The sequence below is a fragment of the Equus przewalskii genome, chromosome 3 (assembly GCF_037783145.1).
Source record: "Equus przewalskii isolate Varuska chromosome 3, EquPr2, whole genome shotgun sequence".
Taxonomy (NCBI): domain Eukaryota; kingdom Metazoa; phylum Chordata; class Mammalia; order Perissodactyla; family Equidae; genus Equus; species Equus przewalskii.
The window spans coordinates 80,527,199-80,549,532 of record NC_091833.1 but is presented as its reverse complement, the minus strand read 5'-3'; the positions used below and the strand labels follow the sequence as shown (position 1 = coordinate 80,549,532).

Sequence of the window (22,334 nt, the reverse complement as noted above, 5' to 3'; positions counted from 1 at the left end):
AAACTGTTTTAATCGCTAAGATAATACCTTTAAAGTGCTTAGCACAGTGTTTAGCCTGTAGTAAGTACTCAACAATTTATGGTTATTTTGATCTTAGACCTCGCTTCACCATTTGGGATTCTGTTTTCTCATTTTCAGAGGAAGAAACGGGTGACAGAAAGTCTCTGAGGCTCCTGCCAGCTCTGACACTCTCCTATTTCAAGTAGGCATCGAACAAATATTTGCTGAACAGACGAAGTAAACCGTCTCTCCACCGGCCCTGGCTGAGAGCCCATCTGAGAACCAGCCGGGAGGGAAGACAGGATTGGCCCGCTGGTCCCACACGTCCGTGTTTGGGGGTGGAGAGCACACTACACGCCCCTCATCCAAGACCAATAGGCGTGGCTGAGCGAGAGCTCCCGTTTGCGATCTCAGCCCCACCCGCGCCCCAGTCCCCACCCCTCCCGGGCGGCGGCGCGCCTATCTCCCCAGCTCAGGCCCAGCCTGCGGTCGGAATCGCTCTTCCCAGCCAGCCTAGCAGCGTCCCCCAATCCGCCGGCGCCCGGGCACGCCCCTTCCGGCCGAGGCCCCGCCCCCCCGCGGCCCCGCCCCGCGGCGAGCTGGGCGCCGGGTCCTCTCAGCGCCGGCCGGCGGCCTGGCCCTCCCCCGACGCTCTGAGGTCACCGACGGGGCCGGCCTACGGGGGGCGGAGGGACGGAGGGAAGATGGCGGCCGAGGCCGGATATTGGCGCCGCCTCCCCCAATCCTGGAGCCGGCGCAGATGAGGCGGCTCGGCTGGGGCCAGCGGCGCTTGGGAACCGGAGCTGGGGGGACCCTGGCGGTGGGGCCTGGTCCTGCTATGTGCCGGTGCCTCCGCTAGAGTGAGCGGCGGCGGCGGCGACGCCTCTTTCCTCCGGCTGTTTCGCTAGTGCGGGCCGGCGGCGGGCGGCAGATTCGGCGGGGCCGGGATGGAGGACGTTAACTCCAACGTGAACGCGGACCAGGAGGTGCGGAAGCTGCAGGAGCTGGTGAAGAAGCTGGAGAAGCAGAACGAACAGCTGAGGAGCCGCTCGGGGGCCGTGCAGGGCGCCGGCTCGCTCGGGCCGGGCAGCCCGGTTCGGGCCGGCGCGTCCACTCCCTCCTCCGGCACCGCGTCCCCTCGCGGCTTCCCCTTGGGCCTCGGCGCCAAGTCGGGCAGCGGGGCGGGCTCGGGCCCGAGACGGACGAGCAGCGAGGAGCTGCGGGACGCCACCTCCTTGCTGGCCGCGGGCGAGGGCGGCTTGCTGGACGAGGTGGAGCCGCTGCGGCCCGAGGAGCTGGAGCGCCTGTCAGGCTGGGAGGAGGAGGAGGAGAGCTGGTGAGCGCGGGGCGCCGGGCCGGGGCTGGGCGGGGACGGGCCGGGGGCGGAGAGCGTTCTCCGAGGGTCCCCGCGGTGGGACACGTCGCTTTGTGTAGTCGGATCCGCGCTCTGACGGGGACCCGTGACTGTTTTTGCTTTTGGCTGCGGAAAGGTCAGCTGGAGTTGGGCAGTCGAGGCGTGCCAGGGGAACAGGGTTGGCAGCTAGTTCTCCTCTGGGTCGTGGACCCCAGTGGGTTCTGTGGGCTGGCGCAACCTGGGGAGGGCTACTCTGCTTTATAGGAAGGGATCCTGCTTTGTGTGAAATCCTGGCTTTCGGATGGTGGCCTGGGCATTTTGGACGTCGGGGAGGAGTCTGCTTGATCGGGTATCACCGGTGCGGGGAGCAGCCAGAGTGGGCTACGTCTGTGCCGTGGTCGGGGTTTTGGATCAGTGGGAGATGGGTACATTCCTGGCGGTGATGGGGAGACGGTGTGAATCAGCACTCTCCTTTGGGTAGTAGGGCAAAGCCTGCTTTGTGTGAAGAGGGCAGAGGATGGTGCTGCTTTGTGTGAAGAGTCCAGGGTGGAACGAGAGCCCTGGCTCTTGTTTTTTAAACAAGAATCGGGGCTGGCGTTTTCCGGATCTGTGAAGTGACAGTTATCACGTCTGTCTTTCGTTTCCCTGTCATCCTAGGGGTAGAGAAAGAGAGCCCTATTTAAAAATCTAAACCAAAGGTTGTATCGCCGTAGGCCACTTCTGGGTAAAATTGTGACCCGCACCGTAATATCGCCTCCATAAATAGAAAGGACATGGGAGGCGTTTTTCCTCGTAGTTTATTGCAAGCGTATAAAGATGTCCGTGTGAAATTCTTTGTCTTAATTTATCCCTGTTTAAAGTTTTAACTTTTGGCTAAAATGTCTCTACTCTCCGTTGAAATGGAAACTTCTAACTTAGTGAAATCGAAATCCTGCATGGACTCTGGTATTGCAGGGCTGCAACTCAGTGCACTGAGGTGGTTAAGAGCTTTGCCTGGATTCAGGCCCTGGCTCTGCCACTTACTAGTTGTATGACCTTGGGCAAGTTACTCTGAGCTTCACTTTCTATCTGATGGAGAAAAGAATAGTTCTTACTCTGTGGAGTTGTGAAGATTATGGGAGATAATGCACGTATACTTTTAGCACTGGGTCTGGCGTATAGTAACCTCTCCAAGACTAGCTGCTGTTATTCTCAAGCCTGGTTATTTAAGTCAAGAAATATTTAGTGAGTTCTTGGAAGATCTAGCGGAAGATTCTAAAGATAAAAGGATTCTCCAGATTAAAGATTCTTGAGTGTTGATCCCTGTTCATTAAGGCAGTGACAGTCTTATTGGGAGCCAAGTTTATATAAGCCAGGACATATACAGTGAATTGCTAAAAAGAGTGATAGGAACAAAATGTATTGAGAGTGCTCAGAAATTGGGAAGAAAATAGTTTAAAGTAGTTGGGGCAAACTTTGAGGAGAGGTTGCTTTGGAGCCTGGGGGTGGGGAAAGAGTGGGAAGGGCGGTTTATACTCTTGACAACTGCCAGAGCAGGGTCAGAGATATTTGTAACCCCCAATTAGGAAGGTTTGAAATACAGGGATACTCTTGAATACATGATGTCAAGCCTTTATTTTATTACCAAGTGATACCAAATATTATTAGAACTGACTGCGGTAGTGACAGTTTCTCATATTAGTGTGAAATCACGTCCTCCCAAAGGAATCCTGGGTATGTGTACGGTTTAAAAGAGCCCAGAATCATCTAAATATCATCACATGCCTCTTCCAAGTGATGATGATAATGATGCTCTTAATAATGAGGATTAGCTGCACCCATCAGCCCATTTTAGATTATGTATTATTAGAACACATTGGCTCCACTTGGAGAAGTTGTCCTTTGCTGCTTTGGTTTCTGAGCATAGGGTTTGTTTAGGTAAAGCGAGTCTTCTTAAATACTATGCCAGAAGTTTCTTTTGACCAAATGGTTCCTGCTTACTGCTTTGATCCTAGCTATGTAGCTTGATATTGTAGATGTCCTACACTTTTTCTGAAAAGATTTGTGTGAATTTAAAGTTTCATAAATCATATTTAAAGTGTTTTGGAGTATGTGTTAGGAGTATAAGTTGAAAGGGGTGGATGTTGGTGGCAGGAGGAGGAAGATTCAAAGAGTCAAGAGTTTTTTTCTTGGCAAGCTAAAAATCTTTATTTATACCCGTTGTACCTTCTTTTTCATCTAGGGGAATGTTTTTCCTCAAGTGTGTAACACCAAATGCTAGTCCTGAAGGTGTTAGTAGATATTGTGTGAAAAATAATGATAGATCTGAGGTCATGTATATGTGGGAAAAACGAGGTTCAACAAAAATAAACAGGTTTCTTTAATGCTGGACTTTTTGATATGCTACTGTGTATTAAATATGGTAAACCTCTAAGTGGTATGGTTTGTTTCCTAAACTTATTTGAGCTCCCAAGGAACTAGTATCTATAGAACACACTTAGAAAACAATGCTCTAGAGCAGTGGCTTTCACAGCTCCCTTTTTTTTTTTTTGGCCCAGCTTCATGATAAGAAATACATTTTACATCATAGCCCAGTACACACATGTATATGAATAATTGAAACAAAAGTTTCACAAAACTATAGTTACTTTTAGTACATGTGCTAAGTTCTAATATTTTCTGTTCTGTTTCTTTAGAAAAAAATGTTGGTTACAGCCCACTAAGCTGATTTTGTGACTCGTCAATGGGTTGTAACTTTTTGAAAAACACTGTTCTAGAACAACTCAGAAAAGTCTAGAGAAGGGAACTAACATCATAGTGTATCACGGTGTGTTGGGCTATGCCAGGCAGCTTATAAACACTTTTGTTCTTAATTGCATTTAATTTTTATCCATTTATGAGGTAGGTATCATTTTCTAGATAAGGAAGCTTAATCTCTAAGCATCAAATAACACACAGTAGATGATGGAGCCAGGGTCTGAACATCAAAGCCTATGCTGTTCCCACTATATTTTGTTTTTTCCAAGTATAATCCCTTTTCCATGTGAATGGCCCCTTAAAATATTTGAAGACTACTATCCTCCTGCTGATCCCTTCTCTCCACCACATACACATTCTCATCACTTCTTCAGAGTAAGGCAATCCCAGTTTATTTAATCATTCCTGAGATAATGTAACTCTCTGATCCTTCAACCATGGCCATTTTTCTCATAATGAATTTCTAGTTGCTGTTGTCATTAAACATGGTACTCGGAACTGTATTTTGCATTTTAGATGGTACCTGACCAGAAAGTGTTTGGTGGATATACCTTGCTTGAGCTAAATGCTATTATTTTGAAATATTTTATTAATAGTTTTAACCTCTGTTACTTCTGCTTAATATAAGCTAGGAGTGTCAGTTACGCTCTGTATCTTTTATACATAAGTTGTTAAACTAAGTCTCCCTCACCCTGTTTTTGTGTAATGAATTTTTTTAGCATAAATATTAGGCTTTTATATTTCATTTTGTTAGTCTTGATCTAGCCACTTAATATTATCTATTCTTTCTCATTTTTTTGTCATTTTCATATTTGGTATGCATACCTATTGGGTCTTCATTCAAGTTGTTAATAAAAATATTAAAATGACAGCAGAAAGGGCTCTGAAGTGTGCAGCTCGACTGGACTCCCTCCAGATTAACATCAATCCATTAATCAACATGCATTGTGGTTGTTAAATAACTATTAGTTCCACTTATTATTGTCAAGCCCTTATGCCATTTTTTGTGTATGAATATTATGAAAGATTTTGCCAAATGACTTGCTGTAATTAGGCTATACTGTGCCTGCAGGGTTCTTACCTGCAATGAAGTACACCTATTAAAATAGAAATTGTAGTTAATTTGGTTTGACTTGTTCAGGGTGAACTCTCTGACTTTTTCCTTTTCTAACTTCACAAACATTTTGTTGAAGCCAGTTTTGAATTTTGCAAGGAATAAGTTTGGTTTGGAATTTCTAGACACTACTTATTTTTCTCTTGAGGAATGATCATATTTCCTCTCATCCAGGCTTTTGACCCTGCCATGATGTTTCAGATCAACAATAACTGGTAATAAAATTTCAATTCTTTTCCATTATTTGGAGGGGTAGGCCTAAGCCTGTTTCAAGCTACATTCCAGGGACTGGGCCCATGGCCAAGTGGTTAAGTTTGCACACTTTGCTTCGGCAGCCCAGGGTTTTGTTGGTTCGGATCCTGGGCGCGGACCTAGCACCACTCATCAAGCCGTGCTGAGGCGGTGTCCCACATAGCTCAACCAGAAGGATCACAACTACATATACAAGTATGTACTGGGGAGCTTTGGAGAGAGGGAAAAAAAAAGAGGAAGACTGGCAACAGATGTTAGCTCAGGGCCAAACTTTTTTTAAAAAAAACAGCTGCATTCCAGCTTACTTTGTCATCTTGCCTCATTTGAACTTCAGTTTCCTTCGAAGAATGTTTATTCAACCTGTCCATTTGAACAGACTATTGGTAGAAAAACAGAAGCTAAAGAATAATTTCTGCCTTCCCTTTGTCATTTAGTATCATTGCATATTTTACTCCAAGACTTTTTTGTACTAATGCTCTCAATGTAATTTTTTTCTCGTTGAGTTTCTATTTGTTGAGATATAATTCACATACAATGAAATTTGCCCTCTTAAAGTTTGTAATTCAGTGCTTTTTAGTGTATTCACAAAGTTGTGCAACTGTTATCACTATCTAATTCCAGAACATCTTCATCATACCCCCAAAAAACTGCAGCCCACTATCAGTCACTTCCCATTTCCCTCTCATCCCGCCTTCACTTATCTACTTTGTGTCGATGGAATTGCCCATTCTGGTTATTTCATGTAAATGAAAGCATATAATATGTGGCTTTTTGTGTCTGGCTTCTTTCATTTAGTATGATGTTTTCAGGGTTCATCCATGTTGTAGCACGTATCAAAACATTCCCTTTCTTTGTTCTATTTTATATCTGAATAATATTACCACATTTTGTTTATCCATTCCTCAGTTGATGGACATTTGATTTGTTTCCAGCTTTTAGCTATTATGAAAAATGCTGCTGTGAACATTTCTTCTCAGGTTTTTATATTGTCATGTTTTCATTTTTTCTTGGGTACATATACCTGGGAATGAAATTACTAGGGCAAATGGTAGCTTCATGTTTAACTTTTTGAGAAACTGCCACACTGTTTTCTGTGGCTGCACCATTTTACATTCCCACCAGCGATACACAAGGGTTCCAATTTCACCACATCCTCATTGACACTTGTTATTGTCTGTCTGTTTTGTTATATAGCCATGCTACTGATATATCATTGTGATTCTGATTTGCATTTCTCTGATGACTAAAGATGTTGAGCATCTTTTCATGTATTTGTTGGCCGTTTGTATATCTTCCTTGGAGAAATGTCTATTCAAACCATTTACTCATTTTCTAATTGGGTTACCTGTCTTTATGTTAAGTTGTAAGAGTTTTTTATATATTCCTTGTGAGATACATGATTTGCAAATATTTTCTCCTGTTCTGTGTTGTTTTTTCACTTTGTTTTTGGAACTCTTTGAAGCATAGAGTTTTCAATATTATTAAATTTGATTTATCTATTTTTTCTTTTGTTACTTGTGCTTTTCCTGTCATATCTAAGAAACCTCTGCCTTATCCAAGATGATGAGATTTACTCGTATCTTTTCTTCTAGAAGGTTTATAATTTAGCTCTTACATTTAGGTCTTTGATCCATTTTTTTTATTGTGTTAAAATATACATAACATCAAATTTACTGTGTTAACCATTTTTAAGTATATAGTTCAGTGGCATTAAGTACATGCACATTGTTGTGCAACCATTTGTCTCCAGAACTTTTTCATCTTCCCAAACTGGAACTCCGTGCTCATTAAACAATAACTCTCCATCTCCTGCTTCCCACAGCCCCGGACAGCCATCCTTCTGCTTTGTCTCTGTGAGTTTGACTGCTCTAGGTAACTCGTATGTATGGAATCATACAATATGTGCACTTTTGTGACTGGCTTATTTCACTTAGCACAATGTCTTCAAGATTCATACATGTTGTAGCATGTCTCAGAATTCTCTGAAGCTTTATTTAGTCTCATAATTCTCAATGGGCAAGAGAAAACAGCACTTAAATCTTTCTATCCCAAACCTAAGCTTGTATGATGAGTATATGATGTTCATATTTAAATATGGAATTTATATGTATATGCTTTTTTGTGCATGTGACAAAAAACCCCAAAACTCATGGAAAATTCAGCCTCTCAACAGTTTCTAAGTGTACGGTTCAATATCGTCAACCACATGCACATTGTTGTGCAGCAGATCCCCAGAATCTTCCCATCCTGCATGACTGAAACTCTGTACCCACAGAACAGTGACTCTTTACCTCCCCTTCTCCCAGCCTCTGGCAACTACCATTCCACTTTGTTTCTATAAGTTTAACTACTTTAGATACCTCATAAGTGGAATCATTATAGTATTTGTCTTTTTATGACTAGCTTATTTTTACTTGGCGTAATGTCCTCAAGATTCATCCATGTTGTAGCATATGCCATGGTTTCCTTCTTTTTTAAGGCTGGATAATATTCCATTGTATGTATATACCACATTTTCTTTATCCATACATCTGTTGATACCTCTTGGCTATTGTGAATAATGCTGCTATGAACATGGGTGTACGAATATCTGTTCAAGTGCTTGCTTTCACTTCTTTGGGGTATATACCCAGAAGTGGAATTGCCAGATCAAATGGTAATTCTATGTTTAATTTTTTGAGGAGCCACAATACTGTTTTCCACAGCAGCTGCACTGTTTTACATTCTGACCAGCATTATACAAGGGCTTCAGTTTTTCCACATCCTTGCTGACATTTCTTTTGATCCTTTTTGAGTTTTTATATAGTGTGAGGTAGGGGGTCCAACTTCATTCTTTTTGCATGTGGATATCCAGTTCTCCCCATACCATTTGTTGAAAAGACTTTTCTGACCCCATTAAATTGTCTTGGCACCCTTGCTGAAAATCAGTTGCCCATAAATGTATGGGTTTATTTCAGGACTCTCAATTCTGTTCCATTTATTGATGACTATCCTTATGCCGGTACTGCACAGTTGTGATTACTGTAGCTTTTTAGAAAGTTTTGAAATTGGAAAGTGTGAGTCCTACAATTTTGTTCTTTTTCAAGATTGTTTTGGTTTTTCAAGGTCCCTTGTATTTCCATATGAGTTTTAAAATCAGCTTGTAAATTTCGTCAAAAAAAGGCAGCTAGAGTTTTGGTAGAGCTTATATTGAATCTGTAGATCGCTTGAGGCATCTTAACAATATTGATTCTTTCAATCCATGGAAATTGGATGTCTTTCCATTCACTTAGGTCTTCTTTAATTTCTTTCAACTATGTTTTATAATTTTCAGTGTTTGAGTCTTGCATTTCTTTTTAAAATTTTATTCCTAGGTATTTTATTCTTTTTTGATGCCATTGTAAATGGAATTGTTTTTCTTAATTTCACTTTTGGATTGTTCATTCCTATTGTGTAATGCAGTTGTATATATATAAATATATATAAATTGTGTATACAGTTTTGTATATTGATATCTTTGTATCCTGCAGTGTTGCTTAGGTCATTTATTAGCTGTGACAGATTTGTGTGTATGTGGATTCCTTGGGATTCTTTTATATATAAGATCCTGTCATCTGCTAATAGAGAAAATTCTACTTATTCGTTCCCATCTGAATGCCTTTTTTTTTTTTTTTTTTCTGGTGAGGAAGACTCACCCTGAGCTAACATCCATTGCCAATCTTCCCCTTTTTGCTTGAGGAAGATTAGCTCTGAGCTAACATCTATGCCAGTCTTCCTCTATTTTGTACATGGGATGCCTCCACAGCATGACTGATGAGTGGTGTGTAGGTCTGTGCCTGGGATCTGAACCCATGAACCTGGGCCACAGAAGCGGAGCACGCCAATGTTAACCACTCAGCCATGGGGCCAGCCCCAAATGTTTAATTAATTAATTAACTATTTAATTAATCAATTTTGAGGAAGATTAGCCCTGAGCTAACATCTGCCACCAATCCTCCTCTTTTTGCTGAGGAAGACTGACCCTGAGCTAACATCCGTGCCCAGCTTCCTCTATGTTATATGTGGGATGCCTGCCACAGTGTGGCTTGACAAGCAGTGCCTAGAGCCACACCCAGGATCTGAACTGGCGAACCCCAGGCCGCTGAAGTGGAACGTGTGAATTTAACTACTACACCACTGGGCCAGCCCCTTGGATGCTTTTTGTTTCAACTTCTTGCCTAATTGCCCTGGCTAGCATATCTAATATAATGTTGGGTACAAATGGTGAAAGTGGACATCCCTTAATGTGATTTTTTTTTTTTTTTTTTGGTAAAGAAGATTGACCATGAGCTAATATCTGTTACCAATCTTCCTCTTTTTGCTTGAGGAAGATTGTTGCTGAGCTAACATCTGTGCGTCTTCCTCTATTTTGTGTGTGGTATGCTGCCACAGCATGGCTTCATGAGCAGTGTGTAGGTCTGCACCTGGGATCTGAACCCACAAACCCCAGACCACCGAAGCAGAGTGAGTGAACTTAACTACTGTGCCACTAGGCTGGCCGCTCAACGTGATTTTTTTTTTTTTTTTTTTAAGATTAGCACCTGAGCTAACAACTGTTGCCAATCTTCTTTTTTTCTTTTTCTCCTTTTTCTCTCCAAATCCCCCCAGTACATAGTTGTATGTTTTAGTTGTGGGTCCTTCTAGTTGTGGCATGTGGGAGGCTGCCTCACCATGGCCTGATGAGTGGTGCCGTGTCTGCGCCCAGGATCTGAACTGGCGAAACCCTGGGCCGCCAAAGCAGAGCGCAAGAACTTAACCACTTGGCCACGGGGCCAGCCCCCTCAATTTGATTTTTATTGCTCTTTTATTTTTAATAATAGCTAACAATTATTTATTGCATTAACATGTGACAGATACTAAGCACTTTATATAAAGTGTTTTATCTTCCTAATAACCCAGTATGATCAAACTGTTATTAACCCCATTTTAAAGATGGGGAAATTAAAGTTTAGGTTAAATAACTTGCTCATAGTCACTCAAGTATATGGCTGAGCTAGGATTGGAACCTAATTAGCCTGACTTTATATTTAAAAATTTTCAACCCTTACCTAATTCTAATTATCTGTATTTTTTATGTTATTCTTAAAAGATTTATACTGTTAGGTGATATCTCAGTGTAGTTTGGATTTGCATTTTCCTGATGATTAGTGATGTTGAACATCTTTTCATGTGCCTGTTGGCCATCTGTCTATCTTCTTTGGAAAAATGTTCAGATCCTCTGCCCATTTTTTGATTGGGTTCTTTGTTTTTTTGTTGAGTTGTATGAATTCTTTCTTTATTTTGGAGATTAACCCCTTGTCAGATATGTGATTTGCAAATATTTTCTCCCAGTTGGTGGGTTGTCTTTACGTTTTGATCTTGGTTTCTTTTGCCTTGCAGAAGCTCTTTAGTCTAATGAAGTCCCATTTATTTACTTTTTTCTTTTGTTTCCCTTGTGCGAGTAGACATGGTAGTCAAAAAGATCTTTCTAAGACTGATGTCAAAGAGTGTGCTGCCTGTGTTTTCTTCCAGGAGTTTTATGCTTTAACGTCTTACCTTCAAGTCTTTGATCCATTTTGAGTTAATTTTTGTGTATGGCACAAGACAATGGTTGTGTATGGCCTTCATTATGTTGAGGTACTTTCCTTCTATATCCATTTTATTGAGAGTTTCATAAATGGGTGCTGAATCTTGATGATTGCTTTCTCTGCATCGATCGAGATCATCATGTGGTTTTTATTCCTCATTTTGTTAATGCACATCACATTGATTGATTTGCAGATGTTGAACCATCCCTGTGTCCCTGGTATAAGTCCCACTTGATATGATGTGTGATCCTTTTAATGTATTGCTGTATTCGGTATGCCAGTATTTTGTTGAGGATTTTTGCATCTCTGTTCATCAGCAGTATTGGCCTGTAATTTTCCTTCTTTGTGTTGCCCTCGTGGGGCTTTGGGATCAGGGTGATGTTGGTCTTGTAAAATGAGTTAGGAAGTTTTCTGTCTTCTTCAATTTTTTGGAATAGTTTGAGAAGGATAGGTATTAAATCTTCTTTGAATGTTTGGTAGAATTCTCCAGAGAAGCCATTTGGTCCTAGACTTTTATTTTTTTGGAGGTTTCTGATTACTGTTTCAATTTCTTGTGATTGGTCTATTCAGATTCTCTGTTTCTTCTTGATTCAGTTTTGGGAGGTTGTGTGAGCCTAAGAATTTATTTCTTTCTTCTAGATTGTCCAATTTGTAGGCATATAGTTTTTCATAGTATTTGAAAATTTGAAATCCTTTGTATTTCTATGGTAGCTGTTGTAATTTCTCCTCTTAATTTCTAATTTTATTTATTTGAGCCTTCTCTCTTCTTTTCTTAGTGAGTCTGGCTAAGGGTTTGTCAATGTTGTTTATCTTCTCAAAGAACCAGCTCTTAGTTTTGTTGATCCTTTCTACGGGGCTTTTTTGTTTGTTTGTTTCAATTTCACTTATTTCTGCTCTAATTTGTATTATTTCCCTCCTTCTGCTGACTTTGGTCTTTGTTCTTCTTTTTCTAGTTCTGTTAGGTGTGGTTTAAGATTACTTATTTGAGATTTTTCTTGTTTGTTAAGGTGGCCCTATATTACTGTGAATTTCCCTCTTAGGACTGCTTTTGCTGCATCCCGTATGAGTTGATATGGTGTATTTTCATTTGTCTAGAGATATTTTTTAATTTCTCCTTTAATGTCTTCAGTGATCCATTGGTTGTTCAGTACCATGTTGTTTAGTCTCCATACATTTGTCACTTTCCCAACTTTTTTGTTGTAGTTGATTTCTAGTTTCATAGTATTATGGTCAGAAAAGATGCTTGATATGATTTCAGTCTTCTTAAATTTATTGAGGCTTGCCTTGTTACCCAACATATGGTCTATCTTTGGGAATATTCCATGTACACTTGAGAAGAATGTGTATTCTGCTGTTTTTGGATGGAGTGTCCTATAAATCTGTTAAGTCCATGTGGTCTAGTTTTTCATTTAATTCCACTATTTCCTTGTTGACTTTCTGTCTGGTTGATCTCTCCATTGATGTAAGTGGGGTCTTAAGAACCTCTACTGTTATTGTGTTGCTGTTAATATTTCCTTGTATATTTGTTAAAAGTTGCTTTATGTACTTTGGTGCTCCTGTCTTGGGTGCATATATATTTATAAGTGTCAATGTCTTCTTGGTGGAGTGTTCCTTTTATCATTATACACTGCCCCTCTTTGTCTCTCATTGCCTTTTTTCTTTTGTTTTTAAAAAGGTTGGCACCTGAGCTAACAACTGTTGCCAATCTTTTTTTTTTTTTTTTTTTTCTGGTTTATCTCCCCAAATCCCCGCTGGTACATAGTTGTATGTCTTAGTTGCAGGTCCTTCTAGTTGTGGTGTGTGGGATGCCACCTCAACATGGCCTGATGAATGGTGCCATGTCTGCACCCAGGATCCAAACTGGCGAAACCCTGGGTGCCACAGCGGAGCGCACAAACTTAACCACTTGGCCGTGGGGCCAGCGGCCCCTACCTTTTTTATCTTGAAGTCTACTTTCTCTGATATAAGTATGGCAACACCTGCTTTTGTTTGCCATTCGCTTGAGTATCGTCTTCCATCCCTTCACTCTGAGGCTGTGTTTGTCTTTAGAGCTGAGATGTGTTTCCTGGAGGTAGCCTACTGTTGGGTCTTGTTTTTTAATCTATCCAGCCATTCTGTCTTTTGATTGGAGAATTCAGTCCATCTACATTTACAGTGATTATTGATATATGAGGGCTTAATGCTGCCCTTTTATCACTTGTTTTCCAGTTGTTCTGTATTTCCCTTGTTTCTCATCCCGTATATTTAGGACTGCCATTTCAGTTTGGTAGTTCTCTATGTTGGTTTTCTCATTTTCTCTTTATTTATCGTTTGTGTCCTTGTTCTGATTATTTGTTTAGTGTTTTTGTGAGGTTTGTGTAAAAAGTCTTATAGATAGTCCATTTTCTGATAGCCTCTTATTTTCTTAGTTTAAGCAGGTTCTGTCTCTTTCCTCTTCCCCTTCTAAGTGATTGTTGTCACACCTTAGTCTGTTTTGTGTTGCGAATTTGTGGTTAAAATGACAAGCTTGTAGTTATTTTTGATGTTTTCCCTTCCTTTATCTTTAGTGTTATAATTGTTTGTTAACCTGTTCTGATAGCTGCAATTTTCTGATTTTGTCTGCCTATTTATCTCCTTGCTCAAGGCTTTGTGAATCTCCCTCTTTTTTCAGGTATAAGGGCCTTCTTGGTCATTTCTTATTGGGGGGGGGGGGTCGCATGGCAATGAACTCCCTCAGCTTTTGTTTATCTGGGAAAGTTTTTATTTCTCCATCATATCTAAAGGGTATTTTTGCTGGATAGAGTATTCTTGGCTGAAAATTTTTGTCTTTCAGAATTTTTAATATATCATTCCACTCTCTCCTAGCCTGTGAAGTTTCTGCTGAGACATCTGCTGAAAGCCTCATAGGGGTTCCTTTGTAAGTTCTTTTCTTCTGCATTGCTGCCCTTAATATTTTTTCTTTGTCATTGAGTTCTGCCAATTTTACCAGTATATGCCTTGGAGAAGGTCTTTTTACACTGATGTAATTAGGAGTTATGTTAGCTTCTTTTACTTGTAATTCCAGCTCCTTCCTCAGGTTTGGGAAGTTCTCATCTATTATTTCTTTGAACAAGCTTTCTGCTCCTTCCTCCCTGTCTTCTCTCTCTGGAATACCTATAATCCTTATATTGCATTCCCTAATTGAATTGGATATTTCTTGGAGAATTTCTTCATTTCTTTTTAGTCTTAGTTCTCCTCCTCCATCTGAAGCAGTTCTATATTTTTGTCCCCCAAACTGCTAATTCTGTCCTCCATGATATCAGCTCTATTATTCAAGGACTCCAGATTTTTGTTTATTTCATCCATTGTGGTTTTTCATCTCCAACATTTCTGATTGGCTTTTCTTTATAGTTTCAATCTCTTGTGAAGAATTCCCTCTGTTCATTAATTTTATTCCTGATTCCATTGAATCGTGTTTCTGAGTTTTCTTGTATCTTGCTGAGTTTTTTTAATGATAGTTATTTTGAATTCTCTGACATTTAGATTGTAAATTTATGTGGCTTCAGGATTGATTTCTGCTTGTCATTTCCCTTCTTGTCTGGAGTATTAATATATTTCTTCATACTATTTGATGGGGTGGATTTGTGCCTTTGCATAGTGATAGTATCTGTTTGCAGATTCCGCTTGCCCCCACTGGGGAGGGTCAGGAGCTGTGTATTCAGAGCTTGTTGCCATCCCTGGCATCTGTGCCTGTCCTTTGGAATCTGTGCTGACAGGACCTGTCTGTGATTGCCTGCTCACACTGCTTCTTTACAAATGCATGCACTTTGGTGGTGGTCCCTCGCCCTGGCTGACTGGCTGAGGTGGTGTGCCAGGTGGGGGTAGGGGTGCTTTCTTTTGCATGCATAATCCCTGGGACATTCTCGCCCTGCCCTCACTGTGTGCTCTCCTCCGGTGCTGGCTTTATGATGACACCCCTCGCAATTGCTTAGCCTCCTCTGTCTGCAGCTTTCCCAGTGCTGGGAGGCAACTCAGAGAGCAAAGGCATTCCTGCAGTGAGCTGCCCTTCCGCCCGCCACCCCCTTTTCAGGGCTGTACGTGTTCCTGTGCCCTAGGTTGCTGCTGGGGAGGGCGAGGAGATCCCCTTACCTCCTACCACTTCCTCCTGGGGGTGTCCAGCACCTCCACCTTCAGATGTATGGATCTCTCAGACATCTGTTGTGTGAATATTCTCTGTTGGTCTATGAATGTCCTTTTCGTTATATCTTGGGGGGAGAGAGGACACTTTTTAAACGTAATCATTATACCAATTTCACCTCCCAATTAAAAATCTTTAATATTATCAAATGTGTTCTGGATGTTTTTAGATCAAATTTTCTTTTTTACTTTATTTATTTTTTTGAAGAAGATTAGCCCTGAGCTAACATCTGCTGCCAATCTCATCCTCTTTTTGCTGAGGAAGACTGGCCCTGAGCTAACATCTGTGCCCCTCTTCCTCTACTTTATATGTGGGATGCCTACCACACCATGGCTTGCCACGCGGTGCCATGTCCGCATCCAGGATCTGAACTGGTGGACCCTGGGCCGCCGAAGCAGAACGTGCCTACTTAACTGCTGCACCACTGGGCCGGCCCCTAGATCAAATTTTCTAAAACTTGGTTTGCACATCTATGTTTAGCATTTTCTTTCTATTCTGTTATAAACTCTAAGATGAAATTGGCTGCTTCCAGCATTTTGATCATTTTTATATCACCAGTTAATTTGTTGATGATGGTCAAAACAGGTTCAGTTCTTCTTTCTTCCCTAGCCTTTTGAGAAATTAAATTGTTGGGGTGAATCAAGAATTTCTTGAGTGTTCTGCTGTGTGCAGGGTGAAGCTTTCAGGAGATGTCTGACTACTCCAAGTCCATATCACTGTTATATCCTTGTACTAGAATTAGAATTTTATTATTTATATCTTCCCTTGGCCTTTTGGCCTGTAATCCACTTCCATAATATCATTCTTATTTTCACATTTATAATTATTTAAGATTTTTAGTTAAATTTGGTTTTAGTGTCTCTGTACTTTGACCCATGAATTTGTACTCTCAGGCTCCTACTTCTTTTTTTTTATTTTGAGGAAGATTAGCCCTGAGCTAACTACTGCCAGTCATCCTCTTTTTTGCTGAGGAAGCCTGGCCCTGAGCTAACATCATGCTCATCTTCCTCTGCTTTATATGTGGGACGCCTACCACAGCATGGCGTGCCAAGCAGTGCCATGTCTGCACCCAGGATCCAAACCAGTGAACCCCGGGCCACCGAGAAGCGGAACGTGTGAACTTAACTGCTGCGCCGCCGGGCCTGCCCCCACTCCTACGTTTTTGTAGAACAAAGTAATTTTAGTCTAATTTTCCCTAAGTCTACGTTTTCTTCATTAAATTTATCTAAAATGTTTCTTTCCTGAGGAAGGGAACAGTCTTGGGTCTCAAAGAAAGGATCCTTTATTAATGGTTTTCATTGGAATTTCTCAAAGGCCTCATATAAAAGAATGAACAAATGCATATAATACATAAAAGTCTTTATATTACTATTTAAAATATTTGTTGTTGAGGTAAAGGGTTAGGAGCTGACTTCTCCATCTCTTTAAGTCTCATAAGATTGTTGTCTCCATCCCTACTGTTAATTGTACTAATCGAAGAGAAATTTACATGTGGGCAAAAGGGGAGTGTATGTGTGAAATACTTTTTAAATGAGTTTTAGATTGTTTATTCATCTACTCTGCACTGATGTAGATGAAAGTTTACTGTTGCATATATATTCATAAAGACTGCATTATCTAATCAGTATTTGCTAGTTAAAATTAATTGTTAGCATCCAGCAGTTTGTTTTATTTTTCCCCCTTTTTCTTACCTTTGAGAGATCCATTATTGCTGGCATAAACCCCGTATATCTGTAGTGGAGACAATAGATTGAGAATAGAGATGTTAGGGAAAATTGATATGAATTGTCAGGCTCTTTGTAGGGCCTCTAGGAACTTTTGCAGAATATAAAATCATAGAAAAGGAAATTAGAAATGGACTTTCAGATTAGGTGCTCATTCCTCTTGTTTTTAAGCTGTTTAATATTCAAGCTGGCTGAGGCAGATGGTTTCTTAAAAATTTTTGAGATTGGAAATATAAGTTTCTCATATTCTGTTAAATCCATTTTACTTTAAATCAGTTTTCTCAAATTTTTGAAGATACTTTAAACTCGAACTGACTTCTTATCAATAAATTTTATTGATAAACTTCCCCAACTAGATAGGTATGTGGTTTTTACTTACTGTGTTTTTTTACTCATAGCCCTTCTCTTCTGAGAATAGTCTTTATTACATGACCTCTGTTTTATGTATGCTTTTTGTAGGGGGCTATTCGTAGAATTAGCCGTAATTTAATATGATAAGCCTAGGTTAATAAAGCAGTTTAATTTGTGTAATTATCACCACTTATCTGAATATTTTGGAAGTCACTCACTGATTAACATCTTGAAGTTTTGTTTACTAGATTGTTCTGTACAAGGAGATGTTACTTTAAAGGAAGGTGTGAGTGTTTTAAATAAATCAGATGTTATACATCTGGGTGAGCATTTTGTTCCCTTCTTAGCAGTGTTTTCTCAAGTAATTCTAACACGGCTTTAAATTTTTTTCATTAATCTAACAAATACTTAAAGCTCCTATGTGTGAGCTGTGCAATATTGGAAACACTGAAAGACATGATAATGCAGGTCCTTGCTTTCTTAAAAAATGGAATTTGGCCCAGAAGGGCCACATGGTTCATAAAGTATATTATAATCACTATTGTTCGTGCACATTCTGTATGCTCAGTATTGTATAAGCCATTTTGTGCATGTTAAATCATTTAATCTGCACAATTTTGAGTTATAGCTATTGTTATCCCCATTTTTTTATTGTGGTAAAATATACAAAACAAAAAATTTACCATTTTAACCATTTTTTGAGTGTACAGTTCAGTGGCATATTAAGTACATTTACATTGTTGTGCAGTTATCACCACCATCCATCTCTGGAACTTTTTATCTTTCCAAATTAAAACTGTGTAACAGTAACTCCTCATTCTCCTGTTCTCCCTGCCCTTAGCCCCTGGCAACCACCATTCTACTTTCTGTGTCTACAAATTTGACCATTCTAGATACCTCATGTAAGTAGAATAATACAGTATTTGTCCTTTTGTGTCTGGTTCATTTCCTTTAGCATTGTGTCTTCAAAGTTCATCCATGTTGTAGCATGTGTTATGTTATCCCCATTTTACAGGTAAGGAAACTAAACTCAAAATCACATAGCTAATATAGTGAATGAATTGAGATTCATAGCAAGCCTGAAAATCATGCCTAAAGAAAACGTTTGATCTTGATTTATTTAACCTGTAGATATTTAGCTTTGACAATACTTTTTAAATATTTGAAGTACTATAATAAGGTTTATTAGACTTATTCTGTATAATTCTGGAGATCATTACTAGAACAATAGATATCAGGGAGGCAAATTTTTATTTAATATAATGAAGAATTTTCTTTTTTCTTTTTTCCTTTTTTTTTGGTGAGGAAGATTGTCCCTGAGCTAACATCTGTGCCAATCCTCCTCCACTTTGTATGTGGGACGCTGCCACAGCATGGCTTGATAAGTGGTGTGTAGGTCCACGGCCGGCATCTGAACCCATGAACCCCGGGCTGCCAAAATGGAGCACGTGAACTTAACCACCACGCAACCAGGCCGGCCCCAAGAATTTTCTAATAGAGCTATTCCTAGATGGTATGGACCCCCTTTAAAAAGTGTTATAAGTAATCTTCAGCAGTAAGGACTACTGAATGGTCCTGTGGCAAGAGATGTTACAAAGAGGTAAAAAGTTGAATTAGTTTACTTCTAAGTGTCTTTTAAACTCTGTGTTTCTGTGATTAAAATATTACAGTCTGTTTGGGAGTGTAAGATACCTTCAAGACAAAGTGTTAAGCATAAATGTGGGAGAGATTTTTTAGCAATGGAAGCATCATGGATGTTTCTTTTCTAAATCTATGGTACGATTTTTTGAATATCCTCAGCAACGGCAAATTCTTTTCCTCTTGAGGTTTGAGTTTTGAAAACTATTAAAAGTCATTATTATGCCTAGTGAACAAAAATGGATTAGCAAGATATTTAAAGTCCTCAGCAGTCCAACTTCAATTTACCTTTTTCCTAGATTTACTTGCTATTGCCAGAAAACATCATGAACATTCATGCCTGTTAGCTTTTGATGTTCATTCTGCATAGAGTACCTTTTTTCTCTCTTTCATGAAATTCTAAATTTCCCACTTGGTTTCCTTCCTCTTCAACGTTACCTAGCACTGTTTATATATCCTTTTTAGAGTGTGTGTAACATGACAGCCTTGTACTTTGGTCTGTCTAGATTGTGAGCAATTTAAGCAGGGGGCAGTATCATATTTAACTTTGGTGTCTGAATAGACTTTCAGTATCTTGTATCTAGTAAGAGTTCAGTTACATTAAATTAAATTAAATCAATCTTATTGTCAATAATGTTAGGTTGAAATGAGGTGAAGCTATAAAATTACAAGACCAAATTTCTTGCATGATTTGCATGACCCTTATGCCAGTTACAGATGAGGAATTTCACACATACTCTCCATAATGGCAGTATTGAATCTGTACTTTCCCATGATGAATTAAGAAAATACTGTCTAGATACAGTGTCTGATTTTAAAAGTCAGTTTTAAAATTAATCAAAATAGTGATATCTCTATCTTTGATAGGATAACAGATGCACCTTGTTTTAAACTTTTTTGTACTTTTTGTGATTTCTAAATTTCCACTTATGAACACAGATTGCTTTTGTAATTAAAAAACATCCTATTGATTTAAATCAGTTTCGTTATTCTTTGGTCACATGGGTAGGGATCATACTATAACATGATACATTAAAAAGCCGTTGATGTTTCTCTTGTTACTTGGTGGTGTAAGATTATATGTCACAGATGGAGAAATTTTGGTTCTAGTAAGTTTAGACATGCATGTTTGATAAAACTGGAGCCCAAGTCAGCTGATGTGTATGATCCTATCTATTGTTTTTAATTTTGCATTTTAAAAATGAAATTCCACAAATATAAATATCACCAAGTTTATCAGATTTACCTAAATTGTCTATTTTTGTGGGGGAGACCCCAAAACTTCTTTATTTTCCAGGAATATCAGATAAGAAACCCTAAAGCTGTGTAACTTACATCCTGTGAGCCTTCTGGGTCACTGATGTGCTTGCTCTCCTCAGTCCCGTCTTTGGAACTACCCTGCACACAAACCCCTATGTCAGACTTCCCAGGGAACCTGGTGTTGATGCCCTAGTAGCCCAAAAGGGTTCCTTCCCTTCTTCCTCCACTTACCCAGACCCCTGCTTCCTTGCCTTTCTGCCAGGAACATATCTATAACTGTATCTGTAAATTAGTTTGATTTTGACATGACTTTTTTAAAAGGAGACAATTTGGATAGTAAATAGCAGGATTAAATAGTGTCTTAATGTAAATGGGTTGAGTTACAATAATGTACTGTTCCTTACAGTAAGTGCTTGTACTAGCCAGAGCACAAAACACGTTGACTCTTGTGGTGTTAGTTTAGTAGCAAAAGTGAACTTGTAAAAGCATGTACGTTTTAAGGCTTTCAGTAATCTAAGTTCTTATTTTTCCTGTTCCGTTTACTCAAAATCACATCCTCTGGGAGCTTTCATTTGGGAATCTAAAGTATGGTGGAAATGGACACCTTCAGGAACAAACTAGCTTATTTAAGAGGAAGGCTTTTAAACTAGGTCTTTAAACTAGGTGTGGCTCAAAAAATGCAAAACATACAGTTTGCTTTGATCTTGGAAAAGGCTCAAATTCTGGAATAAAATTGAAATGTCTTAAGCGTGTTAAAGGACTGTAAGAAGAAAAAGAAAAAGCGATTGCATCGCTTTGAAATGTGAGAAATAATAGAAGCAAGATAATGCAGTGCTGTAATATCTGATATGAAGTTTGTGAAAATATTTGGAAAGATAAGATGAAGAGGAAGGTAGTGTTTAGTTAAAAATTAGAAGTTTAGGGGCCGGCTCCATGGCCAAGTGGTTAAGTTCGCGCGCTCTGCTGTGGTGGCCCAGGGTTCGGATCCTGGGAGCAGACATGGCACCGCTTGTCAGGCCACGTTGAGGTGGCATCCCACATCCCACAACTAGAAAGACATGCAGCTAAGATATGCAACTGTGTACAGGGGGGTTTGGGGAGATAAAGCAGAAAAAAAAAAAAAGGAAGATTGGCAACAGTTGTTAGCCCAGGTGCCAATCTTTAATAAAAAAAAAAATTACAAGTTTAGATTTCATAGAGGTGAATCAAACCATCTCCCACTCCTACAGTTTACTAGAAAGAAACCCCTCCCGTACACAGCCCTCCACTCCTCCATTCAGGAGCTTCGACTCATCTCCCTGTGAGAGAGTAAAAAAGAGTAGTTAACCATGTGTGGCTGTTAAGGGTGGTTTTATTTGGAAGGTGTGAATAAGAAGCAGGGCTGGGCCAGGCTAAGTATGTAAGTGACCTGTGAGTCTGATAAGCTTGAAGAATGGGATTTAATAGATGCTTTCAAATTAGTAAGAAAGTTTTTAAATATGCATTTAGTGCCTAATTAGCACTATATTTTAAAATTATATTGAGATTAGATTGTATGTCTTTAATTTAGTATTTTTAGCATACGAATATCTTTTTTTCTTCATCTTTTTCCTTCTTTCTTTCTTTTCTTTTGTTTTTTTTTTTACAGGGGAAGATTCACCCTGAGCTAACGGCTGTTGTCCGTTTCTCCCCCACCCAGCTCTTCCCCCTCTGCCCAAAGCCCCAGTACATAGTTGTTAGTTCTGTGTGAGCTGCTGCCACAGTATGACTGCTGACAAATGAGTGATGTGGTTCCACACCTGGGAACTAAACCCAGGCTGCTGAAGTGGAGCACGTGGAACTATAACCTCTAGGCCATCAGGGATGGCTCAGGATATGAATAACTTTTGAGTGGACTGACTGATTTACCCTCTAAGAGGGACATAATGGGTTTTGCTGTTGACTTGTCATAGTGAAATTCTTGTTTGCTACTGGTTATTCTTAGCCAGGGCTGATCTGGAGAGGATTAAAAAACAAAATCCAAAAAACTGGTGAATCTTTGAAACCTGGATCTGGAGGTTTGGAACTTGATGAGCAGGCACTGTAGGTCTTGATGATAGTACAGTCTATGAATGACAGAGGCTAACAACCAGCACTATGTGAGGTACGATCTTCTAGTTTTTGTCTTAATTCAGCTTTGAATTCC

The 22,334-nt window shown here is 39.9% G+C and overlaps 1 protein-coding gene across 2 annotated transcripts in view; it reads left to right on the top strand.

The window, feature by feature from the left end:
• The first annotated feature begins 457 nt into the window (after positions 1–457).
• SLAIN2 (SLAIN motif family member 2) overlaps positions 458–22,334 on the top strand; it is an 84,792-nt gene continuing 62,915 nt past the window's right edge. The window contains exon 1 of one of the 2 annotated variants that reach the window (XM_008521629.2): positions 458–1,336. In XM_008521629.2, coding sequence (XP_008519851.2) covers positions 948–1,336 — 389 coding nt within the window. In that variant the 5' untranslated portion in view covers positions 458–947. The remainder of the gene's footprint in view (positions 1,337–22,334) is intronic. The other variant, XM_070615011.1, reaches the window with a different exon arrangement.